At 42.2% G+C, this 19,112-nt stretch overlaps 1 protein-coding gene across 2 annotated transcripts in view; it reads right to left on the minus strand.

Annotated features, from left to right (window-relative positions):
- The window catches only part of Marchf6 (membrane associated ring-CH-type finger 6), a 79,384-nt gene extending 65,668 nt beyond the window's left edge, over window positions 1-13,716 (minus strand). Inside the window, exon 1 of one of the 2 annotated variants that reach the window (XM_087618514.1) lies at window positions 13,471-13,716. In XM_087618514.1, the coding sequence (XP_087474640.1) occupies window positions 13,471-13,489 (19 nt within the window). In that variant the 5' untranslated portion in view covers window positions 13,490-13,716. 2 annotated transcript variants of the gene reach the window in all.
- Between the last annotated feature and the right edge of the window lie 5,396 nt (window positions 13,717-19,112).

Below are 19,112 nucleotides of genomic sequence, written 5' to 3' on the forward strand. Positions count from 1 at the left end.
CATCTAGTCCTTCAACTCTGTTATGCTCTGCCATTTGTACAGCATGCTTTCCTATAGTGAAACATATTATTGAATGTAGATTTAAAAATAACTAGGTAGTAAAGCAGTTAATCACAAAGATTTATTACTAGCCAAGCTGAACATTTCCAAATACTGTACCAAGTTGTCATTCTCTGCAAATTATGTCTGAATTCTTTATTCTACTTTTTTGTGGAGTCTTAATAAGAGTGTAACAAGTATAAGTGTAACAAGTATATGTGTGCACATGATGCGTGTGTGTGTGTGTGTGTGTGTGTGCGCGCGTGCACACGCAAGCACAGTGGCCAGAGGAATACCTAGGTATTGGTCCTGGAGACCAATCACCTGGAGAGACGGAGGTATTGCACATGCCAGGCTAGCTGGTCCACAAATTCTTCTGGGGATTCTCCTGTCTCACGTCCTGACTTCCACAGAGGCAATGGGATCAGACATACTATTGTGCTGGCTGCTTAGGTGCTAGGGATCTGGACTCAGGTTCTCAGACATGACAAACTTACCTACCGAGACAGTTCTCCAGTCCTGGTTTTTTTTTTTTTCTTTGAAATTTATGTAAAATGATCTGAACATCTCCCAATTCTGTCAGTGATATGATGATTTCAGAATTAATACTGTCATTACTAATAGACTTTATTTTTATAGAACAGTCAGACTTACAGAAGTTATGAGAAAAGATTGGAGAAAATTCAACACACAGTATCTCTTATTAATGTCTTATTAGGATTTGTTATACCTTCTTAAATTGAATAACCTAATACTCATACATTATCAATGAGGTCCAATGTTGATTCAGAATCCCTAAGGCACCTTTCCTGCACATTCCATACACACTTAGTGGTCATGTCTCCTTGGGTTTCTTTTTTTTTTTTTTTTTTTTTTTTCGGAGCTGGGGATCGAACCCAGGGCCTTGCTCTACCACTGAGCCAAATCCCCAACTCCCTTGGGTTTCTTTTGATTCTTGGAATTTCTCACTTTTCCGGATGTTGATGACCTTGGCTTAAACAGTATTCATGGAGGTTACTGAAAATTGACTCATTCCTCAATGATTTAGAGCAGGAGACCACAAAGGTACACTGCCATTCTTATCACATCCTATCCAGTATATACACAACAACATGCTGGTCTTGTTTCATCTGGAGGAAATAAACTTTTATTATCTCCCAGTAAAATGTTTACAACTAGTAGCTTCAATCTTAATAGGCAAATATTGAAAATATTACTCGATGTCTGTGGTTAACCTACATATGTGAAAAGAGGTACATATCTGCTTTAATTGTATACTTTAACTATATGGAATATAGTCCCTTTAAAACTGTATGTTACACAGAAAAATACAGATTAAACGAAGCAGGAATTAAAAAATAAACACATTCTACTTCTAAATAAAAAAAAAAACTGCCTAAGAAAGAAAATGTAAAAACTGGAGTGGTTATAACTGGTCAAAAGACAGCTAAGAGCTAGAGGGGATGGAGGGGGCCAAGGAAACAAGACCTTCTAAACAGCCCGACGGATGCGCATATGAACTCAGAGACTGGCAGGAAGCACACGGCTACAGGGGTCTGAACCAGGTGGAGTCCAGAGTTGAGAGAAGTAGACACACACCCTAACCCAGAAGCTAGCTCCACTGATAATAAAAATTTGCAAGTGAAACCAAGGGGATCTCACTGGGGAAGCAAACCCATGGACAGCGGTACTAATACAAAATGAACCCAGCAGCATCCTTTGTGTTTGTAATGCTGTGTTGGGACTGTTTTTTTCACCTTACAGGTCTTTGCATGGGATGCCTGTGTGTGCAAACACGTGTCTCTCTGCATCTATGTTTCCTGTGCCTTGGGGGGGGGGGGGGGCACGCATCTCTTTCTTCTGTTTGTTTTGTTCCATTCCAGTTTGTTTTTCTCTTGTCTCATTATTCCTTGGATGCCAGAAGAGAGACAGAAAGGGTGTGTGTGGATCTGGATGGGAGGGCAGGTGGAGAGGAACTGGAAGGAGTTGTGGAAGAGGAAACTAATCAGAATATATGGTATTTTAAAATCTGTTTTCAATAAAAGAAAAAAGGTAGCTATTTTATTTCTCAAAGTTGCTAGTATTTTGCTGCTACTTTACAATTATAAAAATAAAATACTTTAGCTGCTCAAATTCTATTTTTAAACATCATTTTTGCTAGGTATGGAAGCAGAAAAATCCTAGTACTTGGGATGTAGAATGAGTTCACAGCTATCCCCATTCCCACAGAAACTTCAAGGCCAACTTAAGGCCCATGACACTCTGTCTCTAATCCCCAAATTCTTTGTGAAAATATCTTTTTTTTAAAAATGTGGATTTAGGAAGCAGGCATCATACACTGTTGAAAACCCCAAACACCGGGCCAGCAAGCAGCTTGGCTGGTAAGGCCATTTGTATTTGAAGAACAGCCTGACCAGCTGAGTCCAATCCCCAAAGCTACATAAAAGGGGAGAGCAAGAAATGGCTCTACAGACCTTCCCTCTGACTCCACATCCACATCCATACACCTCGCATACAATAATAAACATTAGAACTCCTATTCCCTGTGTATCCCCATTTATTTTCTTACCTTTCTAGATTACTATCAATGCAAACAACCACCTTTCCTGCTATTCTTGGTAGTCTGAAAGTGAAAACTACATATTCTGGCCTCCTGAAAGACTAAATTTGTGTTAAGAGTCTGTCTATAAGGAGCACTTCAGAAAGAAATACTGTATAGTTCTGGTTCTAACAACCAGCAGAAACAATTAATTTGCAGGTATATTGCCCCAACTTATTACAGAGATTAAGGAGAATTTTGCCAGTAGCTTGGGGAGAAGGCTTAGCTGCAGAAGCAGTAACTAGACTCAGCCTCGAGTCACCCCTTCAAGGATTAAGCGCCAGTAAAGGATGCTGGCAAGCACTGGAGAGGAAGGAGGTGCTTTCCTATTCCTTCGCACTATCAATGGGCTTAATGATCATTTTCTCATAGCCCTAATGAAGACCTGACCGACTTCAGATCTTACACAGGCTAAGACTTGGTTTGGTCAGTCATTTTACCAGATCAGTTTAGCCACTCTACTTAGAATGTCATAAATACAACTTAACTTTCTTTTTAAAGTACAGTATACTTATACACCATGAAGTTAAATCACAAAGTATGCAAGTCAACACCAGTTATTTACAGTACACCATCATTTTAAGACAACGAGAAACCTTGTAACTGACAGCAGTTCTATTAGGCCTTCTACTTCAAGCAACCTCTAATCTACTTCCTCTCTACAGAGATTTGTCTACAAATGTCTATTTGACTATTTGACATTCCATACAAAGTGGATCACATAAATATGGTCTTTTCAACTGGTTTCTTCAATTAGCATAATGTTCATGAAGTCCATCCCAGGTGTGCCCTGTTTCTAAGTACTGGTGAATAATGCCCATTCATACACATGACACATTTATTTATCAAATGAGGACATTACTAAGTACCTTTGTACTTATCAAAGCCATCCAACATCCTTCTTTTAGAGACTAAGCTTCCAGAAGTTTCAACCTAGCACAAAACCACAAAAAACTCCTAGTTAAGTTTTAGGCTGTTCAACTAAGTTTAACATTCTTTTTTAATTAACTTTGATTTACTGAAAGGACCACAGCTCCAAGTTCATTTTCCTGTAACTATTCAGTTATTCCAGCATCATTTATTAAAATATATATACATATATACATATATATACACACACATATATATTTCTCTATGGAATTGCTTTTGCACTTTTGTCAAAAATCAACTGCCCATGTACATTTTACAACATATGGAAACATCCCACATCATCAGATCAAGAGATTCTTTGAGAAGAAGCTTCAGATTTACTAATTTTATGTTTACAGGTATTTTCCCCACATATGTGTCTGTATAACACATGCATGCCTGGTACCCTTGCAGATTAGAAGAGGGAGTCAGATTCCTTGGAACTGGAGTTACCAATGGTTGTGCATCACCATGTGGCTGCTAGGAAACAAACTGGGTCCTATACTAGAGCAACAAATGCTCTTAACCTCTGAGCCATCTCCCCAGTCCGAGGCCAAATATTTTAACATCCAACTTAGATCTTTTAATTTAAAAACTGACACTTTTGGGGCTGGAGAGATGGCTCAGGGGTTAAGAGCACTGACTGCTCTTCCAGAGGTTGAGTTTGAATCCCAGCAATCATATGGTGGCTCACGACCATCTGTAATGGGATCAGATGCCCTTTTCTGGTGTGTCTGAAGACAGCTACAGTGTACTCAATAAATAAATCTTTTAAAAAAAATTGACATTTTCAGATACATTATCACTTTGCAAAAGCCACGTGAATGTTTGTCTTCTAATAATCCATATATAAGACATCTTTAAAGAGTTAAAATAATACTAGGCTTTACAGTCAAGATTTTCACCTTGGGAAAATATATGTATCAGAAGGTTATTCTGTTAGCATGTACTGGCATTATTCCTTTTAACTTTTATTTATGTTATGTGTATGTATGTATACCACCTACATGCCTGGTGCTTCAGAAGGTAAGATGAGGGCACAGGATTCCCTGCAACTAGTGTCACAGGCAGTTCTGAGCCACTGTGTGAGTGTTAGGAATTGAACTTAAGTCCCTGCCAGAGCAGTAAGAACTCTAACTGCTGAGTTTTCTCTCCAGCTCCATCGTTACTTTTAAATACTCTTAACTTTTAACAGTTGTTTATCAACGCTGTCAAGACAGCTCAGCAGGTAAAGTACACTTGCTGCCAAGCTTGACTCCTCAGTTTGATGCTAGAAATCCACATGGTTGAAGGAACCAACTCCCCTACACTATTCTCTGATCGCCACGCTCAAGCCTGTGTGCAAGTATACAGAATAAATATAAATCAAACAGTTTGAGAAGACTGGTCTTCCTTTCTAATAGGGCAAATATCTATACAACACACAACAACTTAAATGTTATGGCTTCTCAATTTTAAGAGTTCAAAGAAAGCCAGATGTGGTTCCACTACATTTAGACACGACACAGGACTGAAGGTAGGAAGTTACCTAGGACACACACAGGAGGTTCAAGGACAAATAAAGACCCAGTTTCAAAACAGATATAAACAACAAAAACCATAAAGAGTATAAAGGGGTCCTGAGAGGAAACTGGAACACTCCTCTGTATCAACCATCCTCTATTACTTTTCTTGTCAAAGTGACAGAACATCTGACAGAAGCAATGTAGGGAAGACTAAGAAATACATCCCAAAGTGGAAGGGAAGCACAGCCACTAGGGCTCTTCTGTGACAGCCTGCAAAGAGACTTGTTACATCTCAGAAAATGAGGAAGCAGCAATATCAGACCCAAAGACACTCCAGACCCACAGCCCCGAACCCATTTCCCTCCAGTGGGACCCCCACCCACCCCCTAAAGGTTCCACACCATCCCAAACAGCACCCTCATAGAACACACTAGCCTGTAAGGGTCATTCCTGAAACAAAGAATAACAGCCTTCAAAGTGTTACATTTAATACAATGCTTCTAAGCACTGTACAATGAGGAAGAATGAAACATTTTACTTAGTTAGCAAAGGTCCTAAGTACACAGTAGATGTTCAGTATTCATTAAGTAGAGACAAAATCTCTAAAGATGTGGTGTCTCCAAATCCCTCATCTAAAAACAAATGTTCCAGCAGAATGGCATACCAAAAAGGTAATAAGTTTCAATGGGTGTAAATTGTACTTAATTAACCTACCTCCACCTTTAGAATACAACATCGTCAAGAAGTAAAGGAAGGGCAGAAAAATAAGAAAGGCTATGATGCTGAGGTTAAACAAGAGTAAATAAGAGTTGAGGGGATGCTTCACTGGCTTCTAAGCCTCAAGAACTGAGCATGCTACCCCACCCCTCCATCAGAAAAACCTCTTAGATATGAGCACATTTGAAGAGATAATTAAGTTAGTGTAGTTGTTAGTATGGGACCTAAGCAGAATGACCGTTCTTGAAAGAGATTGAGACACAGATCAGTGCAGAATGGAAGACCACAGGAAGAGGACAACCATCCCCAAGCCTAGGAGAGTGCACCCCTCAGGAGGAGGACACTTGTCAACACTTGGATCCAAAGCTTCTGTCCTATAGGGCTGTACACAGTTAACACCGAGACTATGGCATTCTGTCACCGCAATCCTTCAAAACTAAACAATAGTCAAATCCCAACTCTTCCCATTGCTTACTGATACTACTGCTACTGTAGAAATCAGTTCCTTTCAACTCCTCCTCCCTAGGCTATCTCAATTATTTAGCTGTTATGGTTTATACTGATTGGCTTTATGTGCATTCCAATCCCACTACTTTAATTTAAACTTCCATAGCCCACTAGAATACAATGGGTATTCATCTGAAGCTTCCCTTGATGACTGACTTCTTAATCCCTGTTAAGATTTCATTCTTCATTACACTAAAAATGAGTTATCTTCATGTCCTTACAGAAACAAACAAACAAACAAACAAACAAAAAAATCAGTCTAATCTGAAAGAAATTAGATGAAGATAACTCAAAAACAGTCTCTGCGTAGTACAGAATTCATCGTAGCAATTCAATCCCAAGTACTCCAGTTCACCCATGTATTGGGCATGTTTTCAGATGTCTGGCCAGCTCAAGGACCGACAATGCCAGTCACAGTTTTGTTCTCTTTTCTTACCTTTACCACTATCACCCTGCCTCTTGGATCAAAATGAGCTAGTCATATTCTAGCTCTCAGAAATCTGAGGTTAACAGCTGGTAACAAAAAGGGCTACATAAGGAAAATAGCCCGTAACAGAGTGAGAAGAAAATGTGTTATGCTACCTCTGCTCTAGCTAGAGGGAACTGTTCTTAGACCTCCTAAGTCCTAATAGACTATGGAAGGCTACACTGCTGCTGAACTTCCAATAGAAAACCAACCCCAGATGTCTTCATGATCTACCTGTTCTTCCCCCAGCTCATTCATTCACTCCCCAGAGACATGCCTTCTTAGTGGTTTCTTAACATTCCAAGCATGCTTGTACCTTAGAGATTATCCTGCTCTACACACAAAACATTTGCAGAGATAACTCCTTCTATGTCCTCTCTGTTAGGTCTTCTACTGTCAAAACTGTAAGCTCTGTCCTCATACCTGATGTTTTGCACAGCACATAACAACCTTCCATTCATATATGCCACATATTTTATTTAATATTTGTTTTGGTTTTCCTTCTTTACCTACCAAATTAATTAGATTTTAAGCTCAATGAAAAAAAAATCCTCTACTTTGTTTTCTTTCTAATTCAAACACACCAACTATTTGAATTGAAAGATGTGTTCAATATTATGCCAGATAAAAGCAGGCACACTTGGTTCATGAATGCAAACATGTTTGAGCCACAAGTCTGTGGTTAGAATGAATCAGGTTATGTCTGGAAACATAGTAAAAGACGTATTTCTAAAACATTCTTAAAAAAGAAGCTAGCTAGCTATATGACTCTGATATTTGCCCATCCTATTAATACATTGCTCCTAATGTAGAAGAATTTGAATCCAGTAATATGGCTGCCCCAGCAAGGGATTACTTCCAAAAACCTAGGTCTGTGTGATCCAACTGCAATACAGACATGCCCTTAGTACACATATTTAATCCCTAACATTGAAAATAAAGTTAGTTTGTATAAGGAAGCAACCATGCTTACAAGTGTTAGCATCTAATTGAGGAGCAGACAAAGTGATGAATCAGAGAAAAGATTTGACAGACTAAATCAAAGATAGGATACATTCAACTCTCATAAGAACAGCATAGGAAAAGAGGCAACTTAAGATAGCAGTACAGAGAGAGATCAGAGACAGACACAGAAACAGAGAAACCATAACAGTTTTTACAGAGACAGAATGAGACAGATAAGAAGAAGCCAGAAGATTAGAACAGATTACCAGAGTTAGAGGCCAAGCATAGCAACTCAGTGAGAAGCCAGATTGAATCAGTCAGCTTGAGAAGAGTTTGGGCCAGAACAGCTGAGTTGAACCAACCTGCCAGAGTTCAGAAAGAACTAGGAGGGTGAGTTTGTTTATTCAGCAGTAAGATGAAGACTCTGAGATGACAACTACATCTGGCAAATGAAAGCTACTTTTGGGTTTGGAGAGATGGCTCAGTGATTAAGAGCAATGACTGCTCTTCCAGAGGTCTTGAGTTCAAATCCTGACAACCACATGGTGACTCACAACCATCTAGAATGAGATCTTATGCCCTCTTCTGGTGTGTCTGAAGACAGCTACAGTATACTTACATGTAATAAATAAATATTTTTTTAAAAAGCTACTTTTACACCTAAATTTGAACTGCTCCATGCTTCTTGTCATAATGTTAAACAATGTGATCAGTTGTAAAAATGAGTATTTTTAAAAATGAGTATTTACCAAGGCCAGGCATGATAGTATCTACCATTGATACCAGCCAGCATTTGAGACAGAGAGGCAGACAGCTTTCTATGAGTTTGAAGCCAGTCTGGCCTACATATTGAGTATCAGGACAACTAGGACTATAGAGAAACCCTGTCTCAAAAAGACAAATAAAAATAAACAAAAATAATATTTTCCATCATAAAACACAAAATAGAAATAGTGCTAACATTTCCCTTACAAAATACTGATAAAATTTGAATTATGTTCATTACTGTAAGTAGCTACTTAACAAAATGGAAAACAAAAGAGCCTGCTTTATGTATCTATCATTGGGTTGAAATATAAATGTTCTTCTGTAGCAAAATACTTAATATTTTTATGAGAGCTTCAGACATGAGTTCTTGACTGCAACATCTATTCCAATACTGCAGCACTTTTCCTTTAAAGAAAACATGTAACTTGGAGCACAGCATAGATTGTTTTTTGGTTTGTTTTTTCTTTCTGAACTTGAAAAATCTCAGTGCACTGCAATAAGATTGGACTCCTGACCCATAAAATGAAGAGGGTAGATGCCCTAAGGTCTCCTTTAGCTCTGAAATTTAAAATTTTGATGCCAGCAGTTTACATAACACACCTGTACTTTTGCAAACTATACACAAATAAGTTATCTACCAAATACAAAAATAAATTACAAAATTGCCAATTTGACAAAAATATAATTCAACACACTTAGCACTTTAGTAATCTTTAAAATTTGGTAATTATGCCAACTAACCCAGAGCTTCCAGGGACTATGCCACTACCCAAAGACTATACATGGACTGACCCTGGGCTCCAACTGCATAGGTAGCAATGAATAGCCTAGTAAGGGTACCAGTGGAAAGGGAAGCCCTTGGTCCTGCCAAGACTGAACCCCCAGTGAATGTGATTGTTGGGGGGAGGGCGGCAATGGGGGGAGGATGGGCAGGGGAACACCCATAAAGAAGGGGAGGGGAAGGGGTTAGGGAGGTGTTGGCCTGGAAACTGGGAAAGGGAATAACATTTGAAATGTAAATAAGAAATACACAATTTAATAAAGATGGGGAAAAAGTGAAAATTGGTAATTATTTACTATGAAGACACAGAAATTATAAAATAAATCCTTTACTGAAAACACAAACATCCTGAACATTACAATATTGTAGACGATGGTCCAACAGAAGAATGTAATATGATATTTCTGTGGTAGGTATTTACTAACAACCATTTTTCATAGAATATTCAATTTTTAAAACAAGTGTTTCCCTAAATAGGAAATAGTGCTAACATTTTTAAGAATATATTTTATTTTTTCTTCATATATATTATATATGTGCATCTGTATGCCTACTATGTATATTGGCAAGCAGGGGTGGCAAGGTACCCTCAGAGGTCAAGAGAATGAGTAGTACCCTTTACAGCTGGTATCAAAGGCAGCTGTGAGCCACCTGACATGGTGCTGGGAAGTAAACTGAGGTCTTCTAGAAGATTATGGAAGAAAAAAAATTAAAGCATTTTTAAGAAAAATATTTTAATGTGTATAGGTGTTTGCCTGCATGTATGTTTGTGCACCATATGCATACTTGGTACCTTTGGAGTCCAGAAAAGAGTGATGGATTCCCTGGAGTTACAAACAGTTTTAAGCTGGGCTATGGGTGCTGAGAATAAATCTCAGGTCCTCTGAAAGAGCAGTCAGGGACTTAACTATTGAATCACCTCTCCAGCCCTACAATATGCCCTCTTATTAACAAATATTTAATGGATTTGGCTCATCAGGTAAAGGTGCTTGCTAATAAATCTAACAACTGACTATGGGACACAAGACCCACATGACTGGAGTAGAGATTGAATAAAGAACCAAGCACCGTAAGTTGTCCTCTAACCTCCATAACTGCACCAAAATGGGCACACCTACCTTCTCTCTCTCTCTCTCTCTCTCTCTCTCTCTCTCTCTCTCTCTCACACACACACACACACACACACACACACACACACACACTATAAATGTAGTAAAACAAATTCAAATTTAATTTGCTTTCTGTTACGTCATACTTTTCAAACACAAAACCAACAGTTTGTAATAAAAAGAAACTGCATTTAGGAAATAATCTACTGGAGCTGGACAGGTAGCTGGCTCAGTAATTAAGTGCGCTAGTTCTTCTGGCCGAGGACCTGGGTTCAGTTCCCAGAACCCACAAAGCAGCTTACAGCCATTCGTAACTCCAATTCCACAGGATCCAGTGCCCTCTTTGGCCAACATAGCACCAGCAAAGCACATGGTACATACATACATGCATTCGATCAAAATACTCTATGATACATAAATTTTTTTTAATATCCTGCAATTTTTGAGAAACAGCTCAGTAGTTAAGAGCACCGACTGCTCTTCCAGAGGTCCTGAATTCAATTCCTAGCAACCACATGGTGGCTCACAACCATATGTAATGGGATCAGATGCTCTCTTCTGGTATGTCTGAAGACAGCTACAATGTACTCATGTACATAAAATAAAAAAATATCCTGCAGTAACTAAACAAGTAGAACAATCGTTTACAAGCTTTGTACCACCTTCATTTTATGACGTCTGTCATGAACCTATTCCTTGCAGTTATTTCAAGTCAATTTTAAATTGGGAAATTTTCAAAAAACCTTACAATTCAAAACTTTACAAAAATGGTCATGAAAACTATTAATATTCACTTTCATATGCCTGGAGAGTTGACTTTTCAGGTAAAGAAAAGTGCCTGGTAACCTCAGTTCAACTCCTAGAGCCCACCCGTACGGTAGAAGGAGAATACTGACACAGTTGAAAAATAAGGTCTTGTCAACTTATATTAACAATTCATCCGCCAAAAGAAATGACAAAAACAAGTTGCTGCACTCTGGAACGCTTGATGAGCCTCCTGAACCATCTCTCCAGTTCACTTACAAATAACTAAGCACAGGGTCTGACATGCTGAGGCAATCTTCTCCTGCCATTTACTACCTGAGGGAACTGGGGCAAGTTGCTCATTGAAATTAACCTTTAGTTCCTTCGCCTGTGTAATGAACAGCAGGTTGCTGCCTTCCTAAACCTGCTGAAAAAACTGAGAGGAAACACCTCTCAGAGGTAATGGGAAAGCTCACAGCGACTCCTCAGTAAGTTATTAGTTACTCTGAGTAACTAATCGATTTTTTTAAAAATCACTTACCTCTTATCCCAATATAAAAAAGTACTTTTAAGCACTAGAAGTACCATCTCCTTCATGACACCACAGACACTCAGTTTCTCAATTCCTGAGTTACTAATAACTATAGTCATTTCATATGTCTATGAAGTACTAAGTGGAAAGAATCAGGGTTTCATATAATATGCCAGTGCAAAGCAAATAATACATATGCTTGCTAGATTTAGTCATTAAAACTTGATTCAAAGGAGATTACGCGCAGTTACAAGCACTTGTTCTTGCAGAGGACCAAGGTTTGAGTCCCAGCAGCTTACATCGATCCAATACATATGAGCAAAATACTAACAAACTTGAATCAAAGCCAGTCATGGTAATGCAAGATGCTGAACTCGTCTCAAAAACCAAACAAAACAAAGACAAGCACTGAATATACGGATGTGAAACCTACAGAGATGTACACACAAGATCAGCCTGTGTGACTGTTAATCCTCAACGGTTTCATTTGACTCTTTCCCAAAGTTCTGCAATGGCGACTAGCTTCACTCACTCACTCACTCACTCACTCACTCACTCACTCAACAGAACCATGCTGTAGCATAATGAAGTGACAGCGACAAGCAATGAAAATAGGGTCAACTGTCTCCTACCACCTGTGTGAACCTTAACCAAGCTATTAAATAAGCCTAAATTTCCACAGCCACGAAAGGTAATACAGATCCACCCCCCAGGGCTGTCGGGAACTTCAAAGTGAATCCTCCTGTGCATGTTTTGTAAACTATACTATTTTTTATCAACTCCTCACATTATTACTAAACTTTTTATTACTCGATGACTTCAATACAGAGCTTGACGGTTCAACTGCATATCAAGTCGGCAAAATAAACCCTGAGGTTGAAAAAGACGCTCATTCGAACAAGAATATATCCAAAGTGTAAGTATCTGCCCTGGTAAATACATAATTTCCTCTGCAGACTCACTAATACATCAGCCACTCTAAAACACCTGCCAACGTCAGGTAAGCGACTGCTTTCTATACCCATGTGGCCGTTTTTGTCTCGTTACTCTGCTAATTCAAAACAACCACATCCAAAATATGCGCCCACAAACAAAACAAACAAACCCTTGCTTGCTGGTGTCCAGGATTTACAAGAAACCTAAATATTAGCCCCTCTTCCTCCAATAGTCTCTAGGAACCCTCCCTCTCTCGTGCCTGGTCAATGCACTTAGGGTAAGGCAAGCAGAGGGCAAGGTTTTACAACAGGGGTCAGTTCAGTCCACTGGGCAGTCGTCACCTCGCGGTGTATTTTCCGCGAAGTTTCAAAGTCAACAAAGAAGTTTTGTGGCAGAGGTAGGGCTTAGAGGACAACAGCAAACAGACCCGAACACGGGGGAAAAATGAGTGGGGGAGGGGAGTGAAAAATGCCCCCGGACTTCGCACTGTGGCCCCCTCCTCCGAGGACCCAGGACGGCGGAGGCCGGGGCCTCGATCTTCTTCACCGTCAAGTCCCCGCAGCCCCACGTCTCGGGCACCCTACGGTCCCAAGCACCCCACTTTCCGACACCCCCATGTATTAAGCACACCACGTCGCGACACCCTCATATCCCGGACATCCCAGTCTCGGCACCCCAGGTCTCGGACACCGAAGTCCTGGCACCCAGTATCCCAGTCGAGGCTGGGTCATCGCCCGCGGGAACCGGCGGGGGGCGCGCAGAGGATCGGTCACCTTCCGATCCGAGCCCGCTGGAGGACCCGCTGGACCCGCGCGCCCGCCGGCTCGGCGAGCAAACTGCCCGCGGGAGCCGCCGCGAGCGCCTCGGCCCCAGCGCGGGCACCGCTGCAAGGGCGCGGGCGCCGCCGCCTCACCTTCCTCGGCGGTGTCCATCTTGTTTGGGGGGCGGCGGTGACGCAGCCGCGAGGCGCCCGCGACCCGGCAGAGCCTGGGGCCCGAAGGGAAAGGCGGGAGGGAGGAGGGGAGGAGGAAGAGGACGCGGGCCCGGCAGGTGCTTGCGCTCAGGTGCGAGAGGAAGCCAGACTCGGGCGAGGGGGAGAGGGACAGCGGCTGACAGAAAGCGAGCGCCGGGGAGGGGGAGGGGCGCGCGGCGGAGAGACGGGCCTGGGCGGGGCGCGCGGCGGAAAAGGCGGGGCGCTGGAGTGCTAAGCGTCACATCCGGTGCGCGCTCCCGCTCGCGCCGGGCGGGGGCGTTGCGAAGAACGGCCTGATGCCGGTCGCTGCGCGGGATGGGGACTGAAAGCCGAGGCAGCACCTCGCGGAGGTGCAGCACGCTCCGGGACAAAGGAGCGCGGGACAGCGGGAGCGAGCGCGGCGAGCCGGGCGCGCGCCCAGACTGGTGTGCGGGACAAAGGCCCCAGCGTGGGGTACCCGACCGCCACTCCCGGGGCATTCAGAATCAGCCCCGGAACATGCATTTGGGTTCCGCTCCAGAGTGGCTCTCTGACGCATGTCTTAAAGAATTACAAAAGCATCCCTAAGACGGAAAAAGACTAGCACCCAGGTTATCAGAATCTCTCCTGGGGAGGCTTATGCAATTGATTGGAAAGACCACGTCTTCACAGCTGAAAACTGACATTGAACCTACCTCTAAGGGAAATTGGTTCAGATGTCGACACAATTAGGAAAGCTTACCTGGCCAGAACTAAATTGCTGATGAAAGAATGATGAAAGACTCAGCTCTGCTCGCATCAGTAGGCTACCTTCCTCACATAATCCTTAGAGCTTTCTCTTAATAAGATAGTACAGATTAGAAGAAAAGTTTTTCCAACCTCGATGCTTAAATATGCACGTAACGAAAAATAGATCCAAGAGACGAAACTTTGTCCATCGGTGTGAGTAGGAATTAGAAAGACACTACTTTCGATCCTCATCTGAGTATGAAAAGGAATCCGTCAAAAAAGGACAGTATTTATTTTGAATAAAGTCATTGATTTGTCTATATCTCCAGGCAAACTCTTGCTGCCACAGTAGTGGAGATGATTCCACTAAGAATTCACTCTGTAGGGCCTATAGCGGCATACTTTGAGCTAGCCAGGAACACAGAACCAGAATTCAAGTCTTGTCAGCATGGGAGGAAAGATTTCTGGGAGAGAGAAAAAGGTTTGCAGAAGGAAGTATCATTAATAGTATTCAGGGTGGGTGTGTAAACCTGTTGGCCATGGGTGATGTAAGGTGGTGGGATGGAGGGCTTTCTCCTGGTTTTCTGTGTTTTCTCTTGGGAACTCAAGGGAAAAGTTCACTTTTCACCAGGTCGCCCTTCCACATTGCAATACATTGTGCAGTGAATTACCTTTTCTGGTTTTGACTTTGGATGAGATGTAAGTAATTAGGCAATGTCTGTTTAGTCCGTACTATGTGCCAGGCAGTCTTTACAACAACCCTTTGAATTGTATAAATCAGACCTCCCAGATGCCTCTAATGGTAATTTAACTACGTTTAGGCTAAAAGCAGGACAATATTCCTAATGTGAACCTCAAGATAAGACTGTGCTGGGTCACAGGGCTACTAGAACCAATCTCTCTACCCCGTCCTCAGCTTGGCCTTTCTATGTACATCGGGTTCATCTTGTCCAGCCAACTTCTTCCACGTGGCTAGATACAGGGAGAACATGAAGCTCTCTATTACTAAACTTAAAACTCCCAGGGAAAAGCAATTTCTCCAGTAAATTGCCCATCCCTGAACCTAATGACTGTGCTGAAGGAGGACTTGTAACAACATGGATACCATCATGTTCAGGTACTGCCTCGAATGTGTGGAAATGCACTGTTTACTGTGCTCTGGGGATACTTTACTACCCCTATTGTAAGAGAATGTTGTAGTCTAAAAACAGCTTTTTCTGTTTGTTGGGTCTATTGTCGTTAAAAGTTTGACCTAGAGGTGTCACTTGTAGGAAGGGCTAGAATCATTGGGAAGTGGGGCCTAACATCAGGTGACTAAGTCATTGAGGCGTGCCATTTAGAATTTTGGTTTAAAAAAAAAAAAAACAGTATGTGACTTTTTGTTTTCATCCCAGGTGTGGGATATGGGGCTGTTTCATTTTAGCCACAACCTGCTCTAGGAGGGGTGTGAGCTTTGCTGTCTCTAAAGAGGAGGAAGAAAAGGGGAGTTGGTTCATGCTGCTCCTGGTTGCTGTTGTTTGATGAGAAGCTGGAGATATCGTGTTGTCAAAGTTTGGACTGGCCAAGGAAACCCGATGCCCCTAATCATCAGGAAGTAATCAAAGGAGGTCTACTCCCCTTTCCCCTTTAACCTTCTCTCTCTCCTCCCTTAGTGTACTAAAACACAATGGAATACCCCCCCAAAGTAGCCCCAACAGAAGACAGTCCCCGTAGGTTTGTCTTTGAGAGTTCTCACCCAAAAAAGGCCAAGTTTAGTCCCATGCAGATTCCTGGTTGGTTCCATGCACTCCTGTATGCACATCACCTTCATCTTTTGCCATATCCTGAACAGCTTACAGCAACCTGAATAGAGAAAGGTGGCATACAGAAAAGCTGAGGTCTGTGGGCCATGCTTACTCTCCTGAGCTGGCCTCATGATGCCCCAACCCAGAACCTTGTCATGTTTACTGTGAACAGCACAGGAGAAGTTAGCTAGTCCTGACAGAAGTCTCTGTGGGAGAACAGTCTCACAGTGCAGTCAACTGGAGGAAAAAGCTGCAATTTCTAGGTTTTGCACACATTGGTCAATTGTTTATAAACATACATAGACCAGAGGAAGGCCTTGCCTTTCCTCTGAGCCTCACTGACAAGGAAAGCTTTGTCCATTCCCATAGGTCTGAAGCACTGCGGTCCTTGACATGGCCGTGTCCTTTTCAGTAATTCACACTCGCTCAGGACTTTATCCACACCTTACACATGTCACCATGAGATCCTCACACTATATGAAGTTATCATACAGGACACCATGGTCTTGAACCTACAAAACCAAACTAAGTAAACCTCTTTTTCCTCTCCCCATTCCCCACTCTGGGACATGGTCTCACTATGTAGCCTTGGCAAGCCTAGAGCTTCTTTTCCTGTGTAAGCAGCTTGTGTCAGGTATGTTGTTATGGGATGAGAAGATGACTCAGGACATGTGGGAGGATACAGTGTAATTTTTTGAGCATGAACGATGACAATAGCAAACTAATAATAACAGTAATTAACCAAAGTTCCCATTATGTCCAATGAATATCAATGGCAATTCTGTGAAGTAAATATACCTGTTCGCAGATGAGCCATCAGATTCACAGCAAGTGACTAACACAAAGGGAAAAAAGGAAGCAGCGTTAAGCCACAGCTCTGTCTGACTCTAGGGCCCCATATTTTAAACCTCATTGGTTTAGCAGAGCAACCGCTCCCTGCCATCAAACCTCAATTCTTTATTGTTTTTACTGTGAGCTTAAGTGTGACCTTGAAACAGTTGCACAGAACTCTCCTGAAGAAACATAAGTATAGTAACTAAGCCAAGACCCTTACCACAACCTTGACATTATCGAGAACAGCAAATTACTAAGGGCAATGCATGGTGCTGTCTTAAAATTAAACTCTTTCCTTCCCACTTCAATTTCTCTTATTATTTTTCTCTTCCCTTCTCACCTTCCTTTTTCCTATCTTTCCTCCCTTTCTATCTTCTTCATCATTCCTCTTCCTTGAAATGAGACCCAAAAGCAAGGTAGGAAAAAAAAGTATACAAGTAGAATAGAGAAGCACTGTGGGCTAAGGCAGTGCCTTACAGTCTGCAACTAAAGATGTTAAGAGTAAAGATGGCTTCCCAGTAACAGAGGAAATACAAATATGGAAAGAGGGAAGGCTAAAAATAGTCCTGAAAAATTGAATCTAGGAGTCACTCCTGGCAGGAACTGCTATTCAAACTCGGCCATCAGTGATCAAATCATCTCAGGCCATGAATTTGGTAGAGACAAGCTTGGGCCCAAGCATGGTGGTACACACCTTGGAAGGCAGAGGCAAGCAGATGTCCGAGTTTGAGGCCAGCCTGATCTATATAGTGTAGTCCTTCCAGGGCTACACAGTGACTCTGTCTCAAAATAAATAATCAATTAATTAATAACTGAGCTTGGGCTGCTAGATCTCTAAGCAAGAGTAAATATGAATTCTTTCTGGAAAGATGTACCTGTGCTGTATTCACTGACCTTGCGAGTTCATTTGTGGAGATTCTTTGAGGGCGTGTGTATACAAAATACAAGAATAAGAAGAAACATACAACAAACAGTAGAAACCAGCCCCACTGACCTCCTTCTCCCATCCCTAGAGAGGCAAAGTCTCACCCAGACTGAAGTTGCATGCCTCCCTGCACATGTGTTGGGTGTCTACTGGGATCTCTTCAGTTACCCATCACCTGGTTCAGTTACCATGCATGTCCTGATGATGGATCCAGATCTCTGATGCCTTCCTCAGTTCCTGATCCCAGCATGTGCTACTTAAAATTCTTTAACCTGTAGTTCAGAAACTCAAAAATCTCTTAATTATCTGCATTAGTTAGGGTTTCTATGCTAAGACACTATGGTCAAGGAAAATTATAGAAGAAAGTATTTACTTGGGTTCCAGAGGGATAGGAACACATTGCTATCACAGTGGGGAGCAAGGCAGCAAGCAGGCAGCCATGATACTGGAGCAGCAGCTGAGAGCTCTCGTTCCAATCTACAAACAAGGGACAGCGAGAGCTAACTCAAAATGGCAGCAGTTTTTCGAAACCTCAAAACCTGCCCTTGGTGGCATACTTCATCTAGCAAAGCTACACTTCCTAATCCTCCCCACTAGCCACCAACTGGAGATTAAGTATTCAAATGCCTGAGACATATGGGAACATCTCACGACAACCACAATATCTGTCACTGTTCGTTCTCTTGCAGAGTCATACCACTGTCAGTAACATGGGGGCAGGAAAGGAAAGATCTTGAGGCTCGGCCATGGGCACCAAGGCCCTGTAAGTCCTGCCCAACTGCCTCCATTTAGTAAACATCCATGCTATCTTGTCAAAGGATTGGCAACCTCGCCTTTATCATCAGAAGAGCCTTCCTTCTCCCAAAAAGGTTTAGCGTTGACTCTTCCAGCACTTGCCTCCTGTGAGTCTGTCTCCATATAGGACAGCCCTCAGGTTTGCCCAGACTCTGCTGCATGCCCTACTTCTTTGTTAAGTGGACTGTGGGCACCCCTCTCTAGATTCTCTAGCCTCTGGGTAGTCCCTGAGAAGCTGCTCGTATAACAAACAGGCACTGGTCAGATCATTTCTAATAGAACTTTGTCCCACAACCTGCAACAGCCAGGCTGGGAAGCCATGTTCCTCCCTCCGCAGCAATGAGCCAGTCGTAGTGGGTCAGGTTTGCCTCTGGAGCACCGTGTTCGCTGCTGCTGCTTCTACTTTAGGACCAGCTAGAGAAAGACAAATCACATGGGATGCCCTCATCCACACCATTAGCCTCTAACCAGGTCTTCTCCCTACCCACCCCAGCCCCCCCCCCCATTACAAAGACCTTTCACTCTTCTGCTTGCCT

The sequence above is a fragment of the Rattus norvegicus genome, chromosome 2, assembly GCF_021556685.1.
Source record: "Rattus norvegicus strain SHRSP/BbbUtx chromosome 2, alternate assembly SHRSP_T2T, whole genome shotgun sequence".
NCBI classification, from domain to species: domain Eukaryota; kingdom Metazoa; phylum Chordata; class Mammalia; order Rodentia; family Muridae; genus Rattus; species Rattus norvegicus.